This window comes from Bufo bufo, chromosome 6 (assembly GCF_905171765.1).
Source record: "Bufo bufo chromosome 6, aBufBuf1.1, whole genome shotgun sequence".
Taxonomy (NCBI): domain Eukaryota; kingdom Metazoa; phylum Chordata; class Amphibia; order Anura; family Bufonidae; genus Bufo; species Bufo bufo.
The window spans coordinates 118,567,616-118,590,350 of record NC_053394.1 but is presented as its reverse complement, the minus strand read 5'-3'; the positions used below and the strand labels follow the sequence as shown (position 1 = coordinate 118,590,350).

Sequence of the window (22,735 nt, the reverse complement as noted above, 5' to 3'; positions counted from 1 at the left end):
CAATAATCACACTCCCGACACAATTCTCACTCCCCAAATACACACTGCCACCACCCGTCGTTACAGCTGACGAGATACCAAATCCATTACCACACAAGTACACACCAAAATACATTCCTTTCAGGCATCACTCTTCGAAGATCCATGTCACTGATGGACTCTCAGCAATGTCAAAGTCAATGAGAGATGGATCAGTTTTCTATTGTGTCCGAGAAAATGGATCCATCTCTATTGACTTACATTGTGAGTCATGACAGAACCGTCTTGCTCCGCACCACACCGTGGTCCGCGATGGGGATGCAACCTAACAGAACGAAATACATTCTGGTACATTCAGTTCGTTCAGTTTAGTTTTGTCCCCATTGACAATGAATGGGGACAAAACGCAAGCGTTTTCCCCTGCTATTGAGATCCTATGATGGATCTCAATAGTGGAAAGTGAAAACGCTAGTGTGAAAGTAGCCTAACACTTAAACCTTGTTCTACAAAAGTAATAATTAATGTGCCCTAGTGTGTCCACATTATGAGTAAAGCTATGTTCACATCAGCTTTGAAGTGTCTGTTTAGCATGAAAAGCGCCCAATGTATATGCCAACTGTATCCATGGGGAGTCCAAAGGGTTATCAGCCAGAGCGTCCTTTTTGCCTCTGTCTGGCCGTACACCAAGTACAGAAAAGCGCAGTAGACTGTGCTATTCTTTTTAAGGGTATCAAGTAAAAACAATACTTTTGGAACAATGGAACTCTATAACCACTCTATGGCATCTGTCAGAGGCATCTGTTTAATATATACGTCATGACATATACAGTACGTTAAAGGCTATGTACACCTTTGGAGGCAATTTTTTTTATTATTATTACATTGTACTCATTTTGAGCTAAAAAGATTTTTTTTTTTAAATGGGTCTTTATTACAAATATGGAGCCCTTTTTTCTGTACAGAGCTGAGATCCTCTAATAAAGGGGTCTGAATTTTCTCTCTTCCGACAAATTAGATAATCTGATGGACTCCTTATCAATATTTTTAAGAAAGATCAATTGAAAAAATGATTTTTAGCTCAAAATAAGTAAAATGCAATCATAAAAAAAATTGCCTCCAAAGGTGTACATAGCCTATATAGAGGCCAAACGTGATGTGAACAAGCCTTAAAAGACAAAACTATTCACATCTTTTTAAGTACTGTATATTGCTGAGCTGTGAGTAAAATTATTTGAAAGGTCCAAAAGCATTGGCATTACACAATCCTTCACTATAAGAATACATAATATACCATATTTAAGAAGTAAAAACCTATTTAGATATTGTTCTTTTAGAAGCCACGTATGCTCGCCAGCACTCACCTGCAGTGGAGGAAGTTGGGTACAGGGCTATACTGGCTCAGATCTCCTGGATCCAGGTCCTTACTAATCTCAATGTTGTCACCAGCTAGCATTCGCACGCAAGTCAAGTTCTCATCCTCAAATACCTGGCACTGCAGAGAAGCAAGAAGCAGCAGCATGGCATCATCTGGACAAGATGGAGAAGAGAAGATAATCACTTCATCCAATGACAGGTTAATATTAAAACATTTGAACTCCATTGTACAGTTTGGACATAGATATCATGTAATTAAAAAAAAAATAATAATACGTATGCAATGACTTTCTTTCTTCTGTCAAGCATCGATCCATAGTTACAACATGTCTAAAGGCCCCCATACACATTATGGGCAAACATGCCATATTTAGCAGGACCAGACAGCAACCTAATGTATACGGGGAGCTCTGGACAGATGATATCAGGGGAGAGAATACCATACCAATCCTTTCCCAGGAGATGTCTCTGGCAGCTGGTATCTCCTCTCTCCCCATTGAAAACACATACATGATCGGCCAAACCAAGCATGTGTATGTGTAGGAACTGATAGCTATCCCGACAGCTAATGAAGGTGTATGGACAACTTCATAGCCCATTATTATGCAAAATTAAATGTGCCCATATCTCTCAACCTTTTCTGCTTGTTCACAGACTATACAGAGTTTAATATGTTGGTCTTCACCTGTGAGGTGTAGTCATAGACATAGAATGTGTCGGCAGATAAGAACCATTTGGCCCATCTAGTCTGGCCAATATACTGAATATAATGAATAGCCCCAGGCCCTATCTTATGTGAAGGATGGCCTTATGCCTATCCCATGCATGCTTAAAGAGGACCTTTCACCTGAAAATGCAAGTTAAACTAAAGATATACCCTTACTTGCCGGCCCCCGGTGGTGCTTATTCAGTTCTTCATTTTGCACTCAGTGCCCCCGTTTGTCCACGATGCCCCCCGCAATAGTTCCCGCCTTCTATGCTAATGAGCCATTCGGCTCAACTGGGCGGGCCTGCAAAAGTTCTCCCGGGCGTGTCTTTCTTCTCCCTGGCATGGAGCGCATCCAATCAGCGCGCTCCGCTCTTAGCCAGGGAAAAGAAGCTCCAGTTCTCGCGAGATTCGCGAGAACTGGAGCGATTTCATCCATCCTGAGCCGCCCCCTCAGACGCTGCTTCAATGCTCGCCGCGGGAATCCAAGATGGCGCCGGCTCAGGATGGATGAAATCGCTCCAGATCTCTTGAGAACTGGAGCTTCTTCTCCCTGGCTAAGAGCGTAGCGTGCTGATTGGATGCGCTTCGTGCCAGGGAGAAGAAAGACACGCCCGGGACAACTTTTGCAGGCCCGCCCAGTTGAGCTCAATAGCATAGAAGGCGGGAAATATTGCAGGGGGCACCGCGGACAAACGGGGGCACTGAGTGCAAAATGGAGAACTAAATAAGCACAACCGGGGGACGGCAAGTAAGGGTATATTTTTAGTTTAACTTGCATTTTCAGGTGAAAGGTCCTCTTTAAACTCCTTCACTGTATTTTCAGCTACCACTTTTGCAGGAAGGCTATTCCATGCATCCACTACTCTCTCAGTAAAGTAATACTTCCTGATATTACTTTTAAACCTTTGCCCCTCTAATTTAAAACTATGTCCTCTTGTAGTAGTTTTTCTTCTTTTAAATATTCTCTCCTCTTTTACCTTGTTGATTCCCTTTATGTATTTAAAAGTTTCTATCATATCCCCTCTGTCTCGTCTTTCTTACAAGCTATACATGTTAAGGTCCTTTAATCTTTCCTGGTAAGTTTTGTCCTGCAATCCATGTACTCGTTTAGTAGCTCTTCTCTGAACTCTCTCCAAAGTATCAATATCCTTCTGGAGATATGGTCTCCAGTACTGCGCATAATACTCCAAATGAGGTCTCACTAGTGCTCTGTAGAGCGGCATGAGCACCTCCCTCTTTCTACTGGTAATGCCTCTCCCTATACACCCAAGCATTCTGCTAGCATTTCCTGCTGCTCTATGACATTGTCTGCCTACCTTTAAGTCTTCTGAAATAATAGTCCATATACTGGTATAACAGGCACTGTACAGTAATGTAAAAAACACAACTCATCCAGAATGCAGTGCAAGCTGGGCCGGCGCCACCTGTAAGGCGACCTAGGCGGTTTAAAAAAAAAAGCGTTGCCGCAAGTTTTATTTTTAAGTACGGCGGCGGGCCCTCCCCCGCACCGGGCGGCTGCCGCACTGCCCAGGCTGGTGCGTCTATGATTGTGCACCGCCCGGGCGCAGCCTGAAGAAAAGGAACTGACAGGAGGTAAGCGCCTCTAATGTACCGTGGCCGAGCTCTGTTCGGTCCGCGGTACAGGAGCTTTTGTTTCCTGTACCCGGCCGGACTGACAGGAAGTGCTCACTTAGTGTGCACTTCCTTTCAGTCCGGCCGGGTACAGGAAACAAATGCTCCTGTACCGCGGACCGAACAGAGCTCGGCCACGCTACATTAGAGGTGGGGGGGAATGAGAGTGACAAGGGAGGGGGGGGGAGAAAAGAGTGACAAGGGAGGGGGGGAATGAGAGTGACAAGGAAGGGGGGGAATGAGAGTGACAAGGGAGGGGGGAGAAGAGAGTGACAAGGGAGGGGGGGAGAAGAGAGTGACAAGGGAGGGGGGGTGTGACAAGGGAGGGGGGGGGGAGAAGAGAGTGACAAGGGAGTCCCCAGAGCCAGACTGCAGCCAGAGACCAGATCATCTTATTGTCCTGGTGGTAAGTAGACAATGCAATATGTTTAATATTTAATTGTTTAGTTATTTATACCACATTGGAAACTAATTTACCTCACATTAAGGCTCCATTCACATGTCCGCAACGTGTTTTGCGGATACATGGAGCCGCGGATCCGCAAAACACGGAAAGCGGCAATGTGCGTTCCGCATTTTGCGGACCGCACATTGCCGGCACTAATAGATTATGCCTGTTCTTGTCCGCAATTGCGGACAAGAATAGGACATGTTCTATTTTTTTGCGGAACGGAAGTGCGGACCTGGAAGTGCGGATCCGCAATCGTGCTGCCCCATAGGAATGAATGGGTCCGCAATTCCGTTCCGCAAAATGCAGAATGAAATTGCGGACGTGTGGATGGAGCCTAAAAGGACACTACACCCTGTACAGAATTATTAGGCAAATGAGTATTTTGACCACATCATCCTCTTTATGCATGTTGTCTTACTCCAAGCTGTATAGGCTCGAAAGCCTTCTACCAATTAAGCATATTAGGTGATGTGCATCTCTGTAATGAGAAGGGGTGTGGTCTAATGACATCAACACCCTATATCAGGTGTGCATAATTATTAGGCAACTTCCTTTCCTTTGGCAAAATGGGTCAAAAGAAGGACTTGACAGGCTCAGAAAAGTCAAAAATAGTGAGATATCTTGCAGAGGGATGCAGCACTCTTAAAATTGCAAAGCTTCTGAAGCGTGATCATCGAACAATCAAGCGTTTCATTCAAAATAGTCAACAGGGTCGCAAGAAGCGTGTGGAAAAACCAAGGCGCAAAATAACTGCCCATGAACTGAGAAAAGTCAAGCGTGCAGCTGCCAAGATGCCACTTGCCACCAGTTTGGCCATATTTCAGAGCTGCAACATCACTGGAGTGCCCAAAAGCACAAGGTGTGCAATACTCAGAGACATGGCCAAGGTAAGAAAGGCTGAAAGACGACCACCACTGAACAAGACACACAAGCTGAAACGTCAAGACTGGGCCAAGAAATATCTCAAGACTGATTTTTCTAGGGTTTTATGGACTGATGAAATGAGAGTGAGTCTTGATGGGCCAGATGGATGGGCCCGTGGCTGGATTGGTAAAGGGCAGAGAGCTCCAGTCCGACTCCAGACGCCAGCAAGGTGGAGGTGGAGTACTGGTTTGGGCTGGTATCATCAAAGATGAGCTTGTGGGGCCTTTTCGGGTTGAGGATGGAGTCAAGCTCAACTCCCAGTCCTACTGCCAGTTTCTGGAAGACACCTTCTTCAAGCAGTGGTACAGGAAGAAGTCTGCATCCTTCAAGAAAAACATGATTTTCATGCAGGACAATGCTCCATCACACGCGTCCAAGTACTCCACAGCGTGGCTGGCAAGAAAGGGTATAAAAGAAGAAAATCTAATGACATGGCCTCCTTGTTCACCTGATCTGAACCCCATTGAGAACCTGTGGTCCATCATCAAATGTGAGATTTACAAGGAGGGAAAACAGTACACCTCTCTGAACAGTGTCTGGGAGGCTGTGGTTGCTGCTGCACGCAATGTTGATGGTGAACAGATCAAAACACTGACAGAATCCATGGATGGCAGGCTTTTGAGTGTCCTTGCAAAGAAAGGTGGCTATATTGGTCACTGATTTGTTTTTGTTTTGTTTTTGAATGTCAGAAATGTATATTTGTGAATGTTGAGATGTTTTATTGGTTTCACTGGTAAAAATAAATAATTGAAATGGGTATATATTTGTTTTTTGTTAAGTTGCCTAATAATTATGCACAGTAATAGTCACCTGCACACACAGATATCCCCCTAAAATAGCTAAAACTAAAAACAAACTAAAAACTACTTCCAAAAATATTCAGCTTTGATATTAATGAGTTTTTTGGGTTCATTGAGAACATGGTTGTTGTTCAATAATAAAATTAATCCTCAAAGATACAACTTGCCTAATAATTCTGCACTCCCTGTATAGTCCCAGAACCAGTACAGTTTAATGTAGTGGTACTGGTGTCTATAGCCTGTTCCTGCAGAGAAAAGACCCTGTGCAGTACTGGTGTAAAGGAGCACTATAGTGCCAGGAAAACAAACTCATTTTCCTGGCACTATATAGTTGTTAGGGTGGGGCACCCTTGTGTCCCCCTCCCACTGGGCTGAAGGGGTTAAAACCCCTTCAGCCACTTACCTTTCTCCAGCACCGGCACTGGGAACTCTTCTCCCCGATCCTCCCCTCAGCTGCGAATGCGCATGCGCACGCATTCAAAACTATGTTCTGCGTCTTCCCACTGTAATTTTCACAGTGAGAATCGCGGAAGCACCTCTAGCGGCTGTCAGGGAGGCAGCTACAAGAAGCTGAATTAACCCTAAGGGAGACATAGCAGTTCTTTTTAATTTAAATGCTGATAAAGGGGTGGAACATATGTGATGTCATGATATGGGCAGATCATCTGATAAGGGGGGGGGGGGCGCAATTTTTATCTTGCCTAGGGTGGCAAAAATCCTTGCACCGGCCCTGAGTGCAAGTCACTGCATAAAATAGGTGATGCCCCACAAAAGACATTTAACACATATATAATGTATTTGACAAAGTCACTTACTTATAGACTTTTTGTTATATACATATATATTCATACTGTGTTAAACTGATGGTCAAACTAAGCACAAGGGCATTTATAAGCATATAAAATGTTATATAATGGTTATTACAAGCACAATATAGGAGCACAATGTTAAGTCACATACAAAGCAGGAATCCTGGATCAGGGCTTTTGGCAAAGTCAGGAAGATACAGCCACTTGATAAGGTTTGAGTTGGGTTTAAGTTTCAGTGTCCTCCATGGGTAATCTGTACCAGAATCAAAGAGAATAATTAATGACAAGGATCTAATAAACTACACAGGGCATCATCAGAGACAGTAGGGCATACTATTATACAGTAGGGTGTAATAGGAACAAAGATGGTGTTTACACACTCTATAGTACATTGTATATTGAATCAGCTTTATCATACAGAAAATTCTCAATATTTGTGCTGAAGAGCATAAAATGTATTTCTGGGACGTCCTCTGGCAGCACAAGCACAAGGAGACAGGTTTATAAGCAGGAAGTATCAATCAATTAATCAATCACCATGGACCCTATAAAGCCGGCCATATGGAAGGGGCCTATTTTATCTAGGTGACTGATGGAGACAGGGTCTCACAACATTAAAAAAATCACAGGATCCTGCCAGCATACCGAGCTGTATACAGGGAGGGGTCTCTGTTCCTCAGCTTGATAGTGCTGCCATATTATGATGCCCTCTACTTATAGAAGCGAGTAAGGCAAACCATATTAGTGCACTTATTTCAGATGTGTTTACTCTGCTGTTTGTCGCCTGGTATAATGCTGTATGTGACGATTATATGACTTCCAGTTCGGTACTACGCTGCACTCAATCAACAAATTACACCCTCTGTTTACTCAGGTAAAGGCAGGCTATGTTACCCAAGCTGTGTAAGGCTAGTTTCAGACTAGGATCCTCGTGAAAGGATAAGTCAGGTTCACATTTCAATCAAAGGATATCACACACTGCCTATAGAAACGTTAAAAACTAAAATAACAAACAATTTTAATTAGTAGATAGATTAAAATAAATAAGGAGAGCTCCAACCATCCAGAAAAAAACAGGTGTGGATAGGCAGACAATAGGTAGGACAGTGGACCAGCTATGATTATGTAAATCACCCCACAACAGTACGCTAATGATATAATCGTAATACAGAGTGGGTGGAGGTGTATACTCCTAAGGTGGCATGCTATGCAGGGGAAGACCAGATAGCACACAAATGGAAATCACGGCAGTGCAAATTAGGTCTTATAGGTCCCATAGTGATGTGAGTTCAGTTCAGTAAGATGCAGAAAGTCCAGGTCTTGCAACCATAATATGTTTTAGAGTGCTCCTACATGGTGCAGCCCAGCCTAAGGGATCCCCATATGGATTAATGCTAATTGCTGAGCTAGTGTCACGTACAAGCACATATTCAGCCCTGCAATTAGCGGTAATCTGCATGTGGATTCCATGTCAGGTCACACAGTGTACATGGACCACAGTTTTCTTGGTGGCTCCAGAGAGTGTCCTGCAGTCTACATAGGATCATGGCATTGTTAAAATAATTTTGCATTACCTGCACAGAATGCCGGAGGGATGCCAATGCAGAGTAAATACTGGACAGTCATAATACTGGCTATGAAGCAGCAGTACTTTGGCCAGACCTCTGCAATCGTTTTTCTACGACGCAAATGAAGCAAATACATCAGCCAGCCAGCATGCAAAGCTGCGTAAAAATCCATCCGCTGGCCAATTACATTTACTGCAATCACGAAACAAACCTAAAAGGAAAAAAAGACATTTTATACAAGTATACTTCAACATCGTGTTCTGGAAAAGTAACTTGGCTTTCAGTAGAAATAAATGAATCTAGCAGAACGATGATAAAAACTGAGTAGATCTTGTCCACAGCAACCACATAGCTGCCTGGGCTAAGTCCACTTTGCAGAAACCTTCACACATTAAGCCGCTTGTACCTGGAGAACTATGCCCTCTAAATGGTCTTAACCTCATAACTAACCTCAAGTCCAAATTTATAGAAGAAATAATTGACAAAGTATTTTAGACTGTTGACAAGACCGTCATCAAGATTCTGGCGGGTGATGTTATCAAAAATGCTGCTGGTGATGGGGGTAGTCAGCTTGTTGTGTACGCGATAATAGAGCTGGTGTCGATACACGGTGGACTCGATAGCCATCAGTGCCAGGATAGTCAGATGGTTCTGTAGAGGACGACAAGTATCAGTGCCGTAATCTTCCATACAGTATGTACCTCAGCGCTTCAGTGAATACAGAAGGGATATACCTGTTATTTCACTGCAGTTCAGGAACCAAAGTGAATTTGAAAACATATGGAACCAGAAGTTACCTGAAGGCAGGGTAGGACGCTATCTGCACATTTTATCAACCCTCCACACCACAATGCTGGGTCCACAGGGGCGGTATATAGTATAGATTTCTGTAGCAACTCTTCTGACATTGGACTGTAGAGACTTCCATTGCGATACAGGCCCTGAAATAAAGACATACAAATATATATATTTATTTATTCATACTTAAGATGTTATGAGCTATTGAAACAGGTCAGCAAAAACAGACAGAGCCAGACCTCAGTGCAATTGGAGGAATACTCTAGTGGTTTGACAAACTTCAACTGATACATCATTTTGCAGATGACCATCACACAGGACCACACTGTGGAGATGTTTGAAGCATATGGACGCAGGTGTGAGTATGGCAGAGCGAACACCCACGGCAGGTAGAAAAGGCAATTCATCAGAGAGACCTGGAAACACATAATGAGAGAAAAGGGGCAGATGATCATAAAAATAACTAAGAGTCCATTCACATTCACTAGTCGTGATGTAGCATTGCGTTGCTGTGATCTTTGTCCATGTGACATGTCGTGGGATAAAGTCACCATGTAGCCCCAGCCTTAGGGGGGTTTTGAACGACCATATTTTCGGTCTTCATCTGATCCACGTTTTTTGTGGATGGGATGTGGACCCACTCATTTTAGTGGGGCTGCAAAACTGTGGACAGCACACTGTGCTGTCTGCATCCATACTGTATTTCTATTCTGCGGCCCCACACAAAAATAAATGCTGGATGCACAAGGCTAATATCCGTGTTTTGCGCATCCACGATTTGTGGACCTCAAAACAGATACGGTCATGTGAATACGGCCTGAATGTCATCTCTGAGACATTTAGGGTACATCTGTAAGATGGAGAAACAGCTCATGCTGTTTCTGTACACATCTTTTCATTAGAACTGTTATTTTGCTGTCTGGCCACAAGAGGCCGCTGTTCCACCACACAGTTAAAGGATAACTGTCATATATATATTTTTTGGAGTATTGGATTGTGGTGATTAATATCACCTTGGTGGTCCTATTTCAACTTTTCACTGTATATTCAATTACCCCTTAATTCCACATTTTTGTTCACAGTACTGCCTACTTTTACCTGTGCTTAAAATAGGGTTGCCAGGCATGGTCCGTCTATCTGTTGAAGGACGGAGCACGCAGCGTGCAGGCTCACATTACTGACAGCCAGGGACTTTAAGTAAATGATTAAAGCCAGGTCCTCCCCAGCAGCTGATAACAGTGCCTGGGCTGTGTGCACTTCTCCCTGTCCCTGCGCTTGGCAGATGCTCCCTCACTCAGCAGAGCTGGAGAATGCAGAGTTGGAGAAGCGCAGACCAGGGAAGGGAGATCTGCCATCTGCTCAGTGTATAAATGAAAGCAACATGTGGTAAGAGGACCCCTTTGTGCTGCACTAGATTAACCCTTTAGGGGGAGGGCTCTGGTTACTGACACTTTTGGGGGCTATTGTTACTGGCTAGTGAGGGCAGGCGGGATTAGCCTCAGGGTGAGGGCAGTGGCGGCCATCTTAACTGAATAGTGAAATTGCAGTTTTATGCAGACTGGTTGCTAAGGGCTGAATCTTATTAAATATGGGGTAAGTCAGTCTAATAGTAACTGATTCTGGAATATCATGTTATTAGTAACTACATATATGAAAATTGAAATTAGAGTCTAAATGTGACAGTTATCCTTTAAGTTTTGCTAAGTAATTGAATATGCATAAGAGGTGGAGCTGATGACTCATGCTGCTGCTGCAAGAAACAGGAAGCAAGAGAGCAGACATGTTTTGGAGAGACATAGGCTGGGAGACAGCATCGGGTGGCATCCGCGCGTCAGTGAGACTTGGGATGGCCGGAGTCACTGTTGGAAGTGACTGATGACTCTCAGCAATCCAGATGTCGTCCAGAAAAGAGGAAGGCTAGAAGAGCCATGGAACGGAGCTACAGACCCTGCAGAGCCTCATGGTGGATGGAAGGACTTGTAATTCGGTTTAAGTCACCATCAGATAAAGACCATACCCGGGTCGTCGGTAAGAGAGATCGTGCACGCACCGCAAAAAAAACTGTGATCTAGCCTGCGTTTAGTTAGACAGCTAGGGATTCTGTGTTCAGCAGGTTACAAGGATCGTGTCACAAGCATTGTGTTACAAGGATTGTGCTACAAGGACTGGGTTACAAAGATTCTAAAACTATTCACTGCAAACTTCAGCTACTCCAGCGTCTTGGCTGGGAGTATTAAGGACACGTGCAACAGTGTTGTTTGGGAACAAGGGAAGGGAAAATTATAGTATATACCTTTACAGGGAGTGCAGAATTATTAGGCAAATGAGTATTTTGACCACATCATCCTCTTTATGCATGTTGTCTTACTCCAAGCTGTATAGGCTCGAAAGCCTACTACCAATTAAGCATATTAGGTGATGTGCATCTCTGTAATGAGAAGGGGTGTGGTCTAATGACATCAACACCCTATATTAGGTGTGCATAATTATTAGGCAACTTCCTTTCCTTTGGCAAAATGGGTCAAAAGAAGGACTTGACAGGCTCAGAAAAGTCAAAAATAGTGAGATATCTTGCAGAGGGATGCAGCACTCTTAAAATTGCAAAGCTTCTGAAGTGTGATCATCGAACAATCAAGCGTTTCATTCAAAATAGTCAACAGGGTCGCAAGAAGCATGTGGAAAAACCAAGGCGCAAAATAACTGCCCATGAACTGAGAAAAGTCAAGCGTGCAGCTGCCAAGATGCCACTTGCCACCAGTTTGGCCATATTTCAGAGCTGCAACATCACTGGAGTGCCCAAAAGCACAAGGTGTGCAATACTCAGAGACATGGCCAAGGTAAGAAAGGCTGAAAGACGACCACCACTGAACAAGACACACAAGCTGAAACGTCAAGACTGGGCCAAGAAATATCTCAAGACTGATTTTTCTAAGGTTTTATGGACTGATGAAATGAGAGTGAGTCTTGATGGGCCAGATGGATGGGCCCGTGGCTGGATTGGTAAAGGGCAGAGAGCTCCAGTCCGACTCAGACGCCAGCAAGGTGGAGGTGGAGTACTGGTTTGGGCTGTGGGGCCTTTTCGGGTTGAGGATGGAGTCAAGCTCAACTCCCAGTCCTACTACCAGTTTCTGGAAGACACCTTCTTCAAGCAGTGGTACAGGAAGAAGTCTGCATCCTTCAAGAAAAACATGATTTTCATGCAGGACAATGCTCCATCACACACGTCCAAGTACTCCACAGCATGGCTGGCAAGAAAGGGTATAAAAGAAGAAAATCTAATGACATGGCCTCCTTGTTCATCTGATCTGAACCCCATTGAGAACCTGTGGTCCATCATCAAATGTGAGATTTACAAGGAGGGAAAACAGTACACCTCTCTGAACAGTGTCTGGGAGGCTGTGGTTGCTGCTGCACGCAATGTTGATGGTGAACAGATCAAAACACTGACAGAATCCATGGATGGCAGGCTTTTGAGTGTCCTTGCAAAGAAAGGTGGCTATATTGGTCACTGATTTGTTTTTGTTTTGTTTTTGAATGTCAGAAATGTATATTTGTGAATGTTGAGATGTTATATTGGTTTCACTGGTAAAAATAAATAATTGAAATGGGTATATATTTGTTTTTTGTTAAGTTGCCTAATAATTATGCACAGTAATAGTCACCTGCACACACAGATATCCCCCTAAAATAGCTAAAACGAAAAACAAACTAAAAACTACTTCCAAAAATATTCAGCTTTGATATTAATGAGTTTTTTGGGTTCATTGAGAACATGGTTGTTGTTCAATAATAAAATTAATCCTCAAAAATGCAACTTGCGTAATAATTCTGCACTCCCTGTAAGATTGTGAGCTCTTGTGCTGCACCGCGGGCTGCCTGTATCTTGCATCCCGCACAATTATTCCCGTTCTCTAGGGTAATAATAGGTAAGCGAGGCAGTGATAGTTGTGCTCGCAATAGGTAAAGCATTGCAAATAATGTCTGTCGGCCATCTTGGGGTGCCGTGCTGTGCAGCACAGGGGTCTCGGCGTCCAAGCCGAGCGTATGTAACTTCAGGACAGTATCACTACATTTGACATTGTGTTTAATTCTACTGTTCATTAAAGTTTCTGTTTTTGCAAAAGCTGGTGTCAGTGTTGCCTTCCTCGTCAGTGACTTCGCTGTATCCTGGGGAGCCCACCCTGGTACACGGTTTTACAGATCCCCATGAATAGTTTGCCTCAGTGGATTTGCGCACAGTAAATCCGCACAGTTTTAAAGGACCAGCAAAATGGCTCAGCCATACAGTGTGAAAAAAAATCTGCAGCATACATTCAGGGCCGGTGCAAGGATTTTTGCCAACACAAGCGAAGCTACATTTTGGCGCGATAAAAAAGGTCATTCATTTTTCCGCCCTCCCCTTCTCTGCGCAGGGTGCGCTCTAAGGCAGCTGCTTGGTCTGCTGCATACATTGACCTATGGTGCAGCAGCATGGTCATTAATGCTGCCGATTACGTTCCATATTTCATCTTTGCAGTGCACAGGGTGAAAATCCTTATATAACTAATGCTGATCTTGCGGAGCACTCATCATAGTTTTCGCCACAGATCCACCGCAAAATAAGCTATTTATTTTTTATAGATATTATATGTAGATATTTTTACCTGTGCAATATTTTCTACTCTTCATTAATACACTCATGTAATATTTTCACTGCTGTTATGAGACATGGGTCCACTTAATATCTTAAATACCTCTTGGAGTGTGATCCAGATGACTATGGTGGAGACGATCTTGATGATGTGCAATTCCAGTAGTCTCCACAAGAGCACTTGGACATCATGAATGAAATTGAGCAGATTCAGCAGCAAGGACATTAGCTTATCGATCACTAGCAGCCATGGGTTTTTATCTGGAAATAGACTAAATCTTTTAGTTATTCGCAACCTAAAGACCCAGCAACTGTGCATATGGAAGACAAGTATACCAGTAACTAACAGTAATATTTAAAAGAAGAAAAACTGCTACAAGAGGACATAGTTTTAAATTAGGGGGGCAAAGGTTTAAAAGTAATATCAGGAAGTATTACTTTACTGAGAGAGTAGTGGATGCATGGAATAGCCTTCCTGCAGAAGTGGCAGCTGCAAATACAGTGGAGGAGTTCATATAAGATAGGGCCAGGGGCTATCCATAGTATTTAGTATATTGGGCAGACTGGATGGGCCAAATGGTTCTTATCTGCCGACACATTCTATGTTTCTATGTTTCTATGTAAGAACTGCCAGTTAACTGCTTCCTACCCATACATAGCCTTTTTGGGTTACATAGACATAGTCCAAGTTTTTGGACAGTCAAAGAGGGACACTTATGGCTCATTGTGTAAAAGTCAATTTTTCCTGTATATTTATAAATTTTAATAGTTTTCTTAGTGTACAATAGCACAAAAATTATCTGAATATAGAAATTTCTAAAATTGAAATTACATCAAAAGATGAAATAATATACAAGGCAGGCTCTAATATACAGAGAGGAACCAGACAAAAACCTTCTGGATCAATATTGTAAATGTAATAATGCAAATCTATACCTCAGATCAAAAAGAGGGACATTAAAGGCCTCATGCACACGACCGCATGTATTTTGCGGTTCGCAAAAAACGGATCCGCAAAAAATACAGATCACATCCGTGTGCATTCTGTATTTTGCGGAACGGAACAGCTGGCCCTTCATAGAACAGTACTATCCTTGTCCGTAATGCGGACAATAATAGGACATGTTCTATTTTTTTGCAGAACGGAAATAGGGACATACGGAAACGGAATGCACACGGAGTAACTTCCGTTTTTTTGGCGGACCCATTGAAGTGAATGGTTCCGCATACGGTCCGCAAATAAAACGGAACGCACGCGGAAAGAAAATACGTTCGTGTGGATGAGCACTTAAGAGGAACAGAGGGACTGGGGTCCAAAATAGGGACTGCCCGTCCATAAGAGGGACACTTGGGAGGTCTGCAGTATCACAGTAGACACTTTAACAGTTGTAATAATGAACCATAACATTAATCATTTAGCAGTGAACCAGCTGGTCAATGTATCATGAGGATAGGTCATCAATATTTTACTTCCAGAAAACCCCTATAATAACAATGATATGCAAAGCATGTGGCCCCTTGAAATTGCATATTATATAATGCCTTGGCCTGATATACCAGGTTACTAGATACAGTATATCAGCAGGGGAAAAAGCATTGCCTTAAGGTCAGTAAACTGTAAAAGAGACAACTAGATTTTGTGCACAAGCTTCTTGCCACCAATCTGTGTATTACCTGGAGACTGTGTATCATCCTCGGTTGTGTCTTCATCCTCAGTACTGTTATCAATTTTATCTAGTGTGTTCTGACTTGAACTTTTCTTTTTGTCAGCATCCATCCTATAGAGAACATGCACTAATCACTGTTAAGTGTGATTGTTATATGCACGTACGTGAGTCGGCACAGTTTGGTGTAAATGGAATTTATACATCTTTAGCATTCTCTTTATTTGCATTATGTTTCTTAGGCCTCCTGCACAAGAACGTTGTGTGCCCGGAGATGCGGAACGGGTTCTATTTTTTTGTGGTGCAGACGGATCACGGACTCTTTCAAGTTGAATGGGTCTTGATTCGTCCCGGCTGTCGCACGGATGTTGCCTGTGCATTGGGGACCCCAAATTGCGGTCCCCAATGCATGGAACGGATGCACAATGTTTGTGTGCAAGATGCCTTAGCTGGAAAGAATCATTCTAGGTGCACATCCCACAGGGGATCTACAGTCACCACGCTTTCACGTTTGCCTTCATGACAACAAAGGTTGATATACAAGGCTCTGTTCACATTCATTGTAAAAGGAAACCACTAAGCAGAGCTGGATCCATTGCCCGACGTACAGTTGTGTTCAAAATTATTCAACCCCCACTGAAATTGAGTGTTTTGGCCAGTTTGACATTGATTTTGATCATTTCAGTCATCTTGTTTACAATTAAATCAAAGAGGCACTTGTAAGTCAGACAAATATAACATAACCTTTATAATGAAATAACCACAAATGTCTTTTCTGTGCTCACATCATTATCAGTTTTATTCAACCCCCAAGTGACATTCAATCTTAGTACTTAGTACAACATCCTTTTCCAGTTATAACAGCTATTAAACGTGAAGCATAGCTTGACACAAGTGTCTTGCAGCGATCTACGGGTATCTTCGCCCATTCTTCATGGGCAAAAGCCTCCAGTTCAGTCACATTCTTAGGCTTGCGCGCTGCAACTGCTTTCTTTAAGTCCCACCAGAGGTTCTCAATCGGCTTCAAAATGTTCCAGCCTTTAATCTGAAACCATGCTCTAGTGGACTTGGAGGTATGCTTGGGATCATTGTCCTGTTGAAAGGTCCAACGTCTCCCAAGCCTCAGGTTTGTGACGGACTGCATCACATTTTCATCCAATATCTCCTGGTACTGAAGAGATTTCATGGTACCTTGCACACGCTGAAGCTTCCCTGTACCTGTAGAAGCAAAACAGCCCCAAAGCATGATTGACCCCCCGCCATGCTTCACAGTAGGCAAGGTGTTCTTTTCTTCATAGGTCTTGTTCTTCCTCCTCCAAACATAGCGTTGATCCATGGGCCCAAACAGTTCTAATTTTGTTTCATCAGTCCACAGAACACTATCCCAAAACTTTTGTGGTTTGTCCACATGACTTTTGGCATACTGCAGTCGACTCTTATTCTTTAGAGACAGCAAGGGGGTGCGCCTGGAAGTTCTGGCATGGAGGCCTTCATTACGCAGTGTGTGCCTTATTGTCTGAGCTGAAACTTCAGTACCCACATCTGACAAATCTTTTTTCAGTTCCTCAGCAGTCACATGGGGACTTTTCTCCACTTTGTGCTTCAGGTAGCGCACAGCAGTCGAAGTCAGCATCTTCTTTCTGCCACGACCAGGTAGCGTTTCAACAGTGCCCTTTGCCTTGAATTTGCGAATGATGCTTCCTATGGTGTCTCTTGGTATGTTTAACATCTTTGCAATCTTCTTATAGCCATTGCCCTTCCTGTGAAGAGAAATCACCTCTTCTCTTGTCTTCCTGGACCATTCTCTTGACTTCACCATGTTTGTAAACACACCAGTAAATGTCTAGAAGGAGCTGAGTATCACAGTCCTTTTAAATCTGCCTTATTGGTGCTTATTATGCTTGATTGCTGCTCCTTGACATCCACAGGTGTTTTCAATACCTGATCGAAAACACTTGAATGAACCTCTGTTCTTAAGAGTGGTAGTCTTTAAGGGGTTGAATAATTGTGTCAATGAAGAAATCACAAAAAAAAAACATTTAATACTGTATTACAAAAACAATTGATAGTGGATAGGTATAAAAAATGAACCTTATAAAAAGCGGCGCTGCTGCAGAAGACAGGACTCAAATAGATAAAATAAAGTGGGTCTTTATTTATATTGGTCTACGCGTTTCAGGGGCGGACTGCCCCCTTCATCAGGACAATATGTCATTACATTGTGGGTGTGAACATTATGACTTTTTATTCTGTTTGTTTGGGCGCGATAATTCGGCCTCTGGGGGCGTGGGGGGGCGTGGGGGTGGAGGGGGGGCGGAGACATGAATGCACGTGTTTCTCTTGTTGATATGCCGCCCACAAGAGGTCTGCTGCGTGCCTTCTTTAGTGATGTGTTGAAGGACCTTGCTGACGTCTTTCTTGTGGGTGCGGTCTTCGTGACGTAATCTGTGGGCGGAGTTACGACTCTTCCAGTGGTGACATCCACCGATCACCTCTGATGTTTTGTGGGCGGTGTATTTTGTTTGTATAGCGCTGGTTTGGTCTCTCAGATATATTCTTTTTCAGGTATGGTATTTTTGGTTTAGTTTGTATGGTTGCTATGCCGACCCTAGCTGGTCTGTTAGGTGCCGCTTTAGTGTAGCGTTTGAGGACCTTCCTGACGTCACGTTTGTGGGTGCGGTCTTCATGACGTAATACAGGGGCGGAGCTATGAACTTCTAGCCATAAGTATTACGTTTCAATTGCGATGTCTTGTGGAGGGTGTGTATTGTTAGTGTTGCGCTAGTTCAGCCACTACAGTGTGTTTTTATGCGGGCATGGCAGTGTGATCACAGAAGTATATAAGAGAGTGCAATGGCCTACAATAGGAATTTATGTATATAGATACAAAAAAGTGCGGGGCATGCAGAATGCGGGACATGTGGGAATGAATAAAAGGATGTGTATGTATATATAAGTGTATGTGTGGGGTAAAGAACCCACACGTACAGGTTCATATAAATGAGAGTGAGCATAAGGTAAAAAATGGTTTAAAAGATGGAAAATACCAAATAAATTAATTGGGTAATTAGATTAAAAAAACTAATAATAATAAAATTAAAAAAAATAAAAAATTGATGAAAAATAATTGATGAAAAATAATAAAATAGATAAAAAAAATATAAAAATAAAAATAAATAAAATTAAAAAATGATAATGTTAAAAAATAATAATAATGAACAATAATAGATAATAAATAATAAATAATAATGGTGGTAGTGGACAGCCATCTGGCGGGGATATAACCCTTTACCAATAAGAGTGGGAGACGGGGGCTGTATCACCTCGTATGAGTCTGTGTATATAAGATAATATATTTATTTATTTATTTATTTATTTATAGGATAATATATTTATCGATTTTATTGATTCATTTATTTATATATATATAGTCACTGGTAGGTCTACTCATAGGGCCTTGCGACTAAAGGGGTGGGTCTCGATGGCCTATTTATGGTGGTCCAGACGCACAAGTATTTTTTATATATAAAAAAAAAAAAAAAATAAAATAAAAAAATGATAATGTTAAAAAATAATAATAATGAACAATAATAGATAATAAATAATAAATAATAATAGTGGTAGTGGACAGCCATCTGGCGGGGATATAACCCTTTACCAATAAGAGTGGGAGACGGGGGCTGTATCACCTCGTATGAGTCTGTGTATATAAGATAATATATTTATTTATTTATTTATAGGATAATATATTTATCGATTTTATTGATTCATTTATTTATATATATATAGTCACTGGTAGGTCTACTCATAGGGCCTTGCGACTAAAGGGGTGGGTCTCGATGGCCTATTTATGGTGGTCCAGACGCACAAGTATTTTTTATTTATTATATATAAAAAAAAATTAAAAAAAAGAGAGATTCGGGTTTGCAAGAGAATTTTTTGGGATCTGAGAAGAACGAGTTGTGGTGGTAAAAATATATTTATCTAGTAGCCAATATTTTTGCGCACGTCGTACATATACGCTCACGAGTGTGTCCGTTATTACTGTGAGGTGTGAGTGGGGTATTTGGTTTTACAGAATGGTTTCGCTGATCTCATTTAGTCCGAAGGGGGTTAGGGTATCCAGTTGGAATATCCAAAAGACCTCCCTTCTTTGGAGGCTGTTGAACTCCGCCCACAGATTATGTCACGAAGACCGCACCCACAAGAAAGACGTCAGCAAGGTCCTTCAACACATCACTAAAGAAGGCACGCAGCAGACCTCTTGTGGGCGGCATATCAACAAGAGAAACACGTGCATTCATGTCTCCGCCCCCCCTCCACCCCCACGCCCCCCCACGCCCCCAGAGGCCGAATTATCGCGCTCAAACAAACAGAATAAAAAGTCATAATGTTCACACCCACAATGTAATGACATATTGTCCTGATGAAGGGGGCAGTCCGCCCCTGAAACGCGTAGACCAATATAAATAAAGACCCACTTTATTTTATCTATTTGAGTCCTGTCTTCTGCAGCAGCGCCGCTTTTTATAAGGTTCATTTTTTATACCTATCCACTATTCTCCATACCCCGGATATCGTGCTCCACGAAAACGGGTAAGAACCTGGGCAGCAGCAGCAGTCATCCCCGCAAGCTGGACGGGCTTTTACCAGCATAAGCGATTCATAGGAGTTGTGACTCATCACAACCCAATACGGTAAGCACAATCAGTGCATTGTTGTTTTTAATATTATCATACGGTTCTACACACGAGGCGCTGCCTCCTGTCTTTCTCCTTCTCTTACATATTGTGTCCGGAGCCTGGTGGGAACACACAGAACCCGGAGGACCCCCTGAAGTCCTTTTTCCAAGGAGGAACTGCAGCCTAAAAGCGTGTAGAAAAACCGTAACCACTACAAAGAAGGAAAATGGAGTATTTTTCGCAACGTACACAGCAACGCAAGTCCCTGGTGCTACGTTATACATCAAGGAATAATACCAACGAACCTGCTTCCATGACAACCAGCAAAAATGACAAGGCAAGTTTTTCACATGATGAAACTAAGACTATGTGCCAACTATTTCGGGACCTTGAGGATAACCTGAGGAATGAACTGATACACTCACTAGATGCCATGTTTTTACAAATATATACACTTGAGAATCTAGCACCAAGAGGTCTAAGATTAGGAAATGCCCCGACCTTTCCAGAAGACCCTGTCTTCGCATATGAATGGAATGACTATTTGGATCAATGTGCGGCGGGCCTAATAAGAATCATCTCCAACAAAAGGGAAGCTTTGATTAAAAACCATACAGAAAAAATTGAAATAATCATAAAATCCCTACAGCACTATGAACTTCACCCAGATTACCCTACAATAAACCAAAATCTCACAAATAGAATTTACCAGAGTGAGCAAAATATTATAGCCAATAAAGCTAAAAAATTGCAACGAGATAGAATGGACAAAGAACAGGGAACCTATAGACTCACACGAAGAAAAGGGAACCAACATAACATCATAAACCCTAGCGAACATAACCAGAAATACACGGGTCCTCAAAATATGACCAATACCACACGACCCCAAAAACCCAGTTTCAACCATGAGACGAGAACACGTTTTTTTACCAATAATGCTTACAAAAAATCCAAAAATAGAGAAACCGAGAAAGCGGCACCGACAGTATACAAATTCCAAAACACTATACCGTCCAGTAAAACCAGCGCTCCACCTAGCATACCACCAAAACATGAGCGACCACCCAACCTTAAACCCCCCATTACCCCTACACCCATCACCGCCATTATAAAGGAAACAATACTTTTGAATGACACTACCAATACCAGTCTGGTACGCAACTCGCCAAGCGCAAACACCGACCCTCCCAATAAAAAACACGACTTAGACTCATCCACCGACGAGTTCTTGGAAAAATTCAGAGTCCTAAAATCCAAATATTTAGACTTTAAAAAGAACCGTACACCACTCAAAGATTACACGGCTAACTCCTCCCCACTCATACATCTTAGCCCAACCCCAAAAAAAGATATATCTCCCAAGAGATCTGGCACCACAGCGGACACCCACCCATGCCACACATCACTGAATATCAGTTCACTTCTTGACACATCCATCCTTACGGTACATCACACCTCTCCGCCAGACAAACCTGTAACACCCCCCCACTGCATTACCATTGACAATACCCGCACAGGAACCTCAGCCCTGGTTCCTTTTTTAGACCATGCCAACAATATTCGATCCCAACCAAGCACGAAACAAATAGGTACCAAACAACACATATCAATCACACCACAAATAACAGAGTTCTTCAAACCGACCCCGGGAAAAAGAAAATTAGAATGCGAGGATGTAGAGGAGGGCAACAACAAAAAAGGCAAGGCAATATAACAAAAAAGAAAAACGACAAAAGTAAAAACGAGAATGAACCTATACCAACAATAAAAATCTTCAACCTATCAACACACCAGCTCACAACCTCAGAACAAAGTCTCCTACAAAAGGGCCTTTCATTTTGTCCACACACCAGAGTGAATGCCTTCGAACTATACCTCGACATGCAAAAATTTCGTAAAAACCTGACAATAAAAAGACATTTCGAATACGAACATAAAAAGAACCAAACAAAAAAGTTACTAGAGAGCACCAACCCAGAGGATATACAAACATACAAACACCAAGAAGTACGCCCGAAATCGAATTTCTTTCCACTTCAGAGTCAAGGACACCTCATACCAGCCTTTTTTTGATCTAGTGGCTGCAGACCTCAAAAAGATCACCACAAACGCCAACCCCTCAATTAGCCACCACAATAAGGCCAACCTAACCAACCAAGAAAAAATTGCCCTAAAAAAACTCGGGAACAATAAAAATCTTAAAATAAGACCAGCAGATAAGGGAGGGGCAATAGTCCTACAAAATACAGAAGTTTATGAAAAAGAAGCACTGAACATTCTGAATGACAAAAATTATTACCAGAAAGTAACGGAGAACCCCTTCCCTAACATTATAAAAAAACTAACCACCTTTATAAAAAGTGCTCACGAGAATCAATACATAAACAAAAAAGAAAAGAATTTTCTCATTCCAAAATCACCCTCTAATCCTTATTTCTACCATCTGCCAAAAATACATAAGAACACCGAAAACCCTCCAGGGAGACCCATAGTATCAAACACCAACTCAGCAACAAGTAATTTATCACACTATCTTGATCTGTTCCTACAACCCTATGTACGTAATCTAGACAGCTATCTTCACGACTCCAGACAATTAATCCAAGAGCTAACTGACATCCCCTGGAAGGACTCATATGCTCTACTCACGATGGACGTATCAGCATTATACTCCAACATACAACATGACCTAGGTATTAGATGTGTAGAAAA

The 22,735-nt window shown here is 42.4% G+C and overlaps 1 protein-coding gene across 1 annotated transcript in view; it reads right to left on the bottom strand.

Moving 5' to 3' along the window:
- The window catches only part of LOC121003882 (piezo-type mechanosensitive ion channel component 2-like), a 124,138-nt gene that overhangs the window by 36,326 nt on the left and 65,077 nt on the right, over positions 1–22,735 (bottom strand). The window contains exons 20-27 of the mRNA XM_040435822.1: positions 15,349–15,452; positions 13,778–13,935; positions 9,284–9,460; positions 9,044–9,187; positions 8,697–8,897; positions 8,253–8,457; positions 6,830–6,931; positions 1,341–1,506 (exon numbers count right to left, since the gene is read on the bottom strand). Coding sequence (XP_040291756.1) covers positions 1,341–1,506; positions 6,830–6,931; positions 8,253–8,457; positions 8,697–8,897; positions 9,044–9,187; positions 9,284–9,460; positions 13,778–13,935; positions 15,349–15,452 — 1,257 coding nt within the window. The remainder of the gene's footprint in view (positions 1–1,340; positions 1,507–6,829; positions 6,932–8,252; positions 8,458–8,696; positions 8,898–9,043; positions 9,188–9,283; positions 9,461–13,777; positions 13,936–15,348; positions 15,453–22,735) is intronic.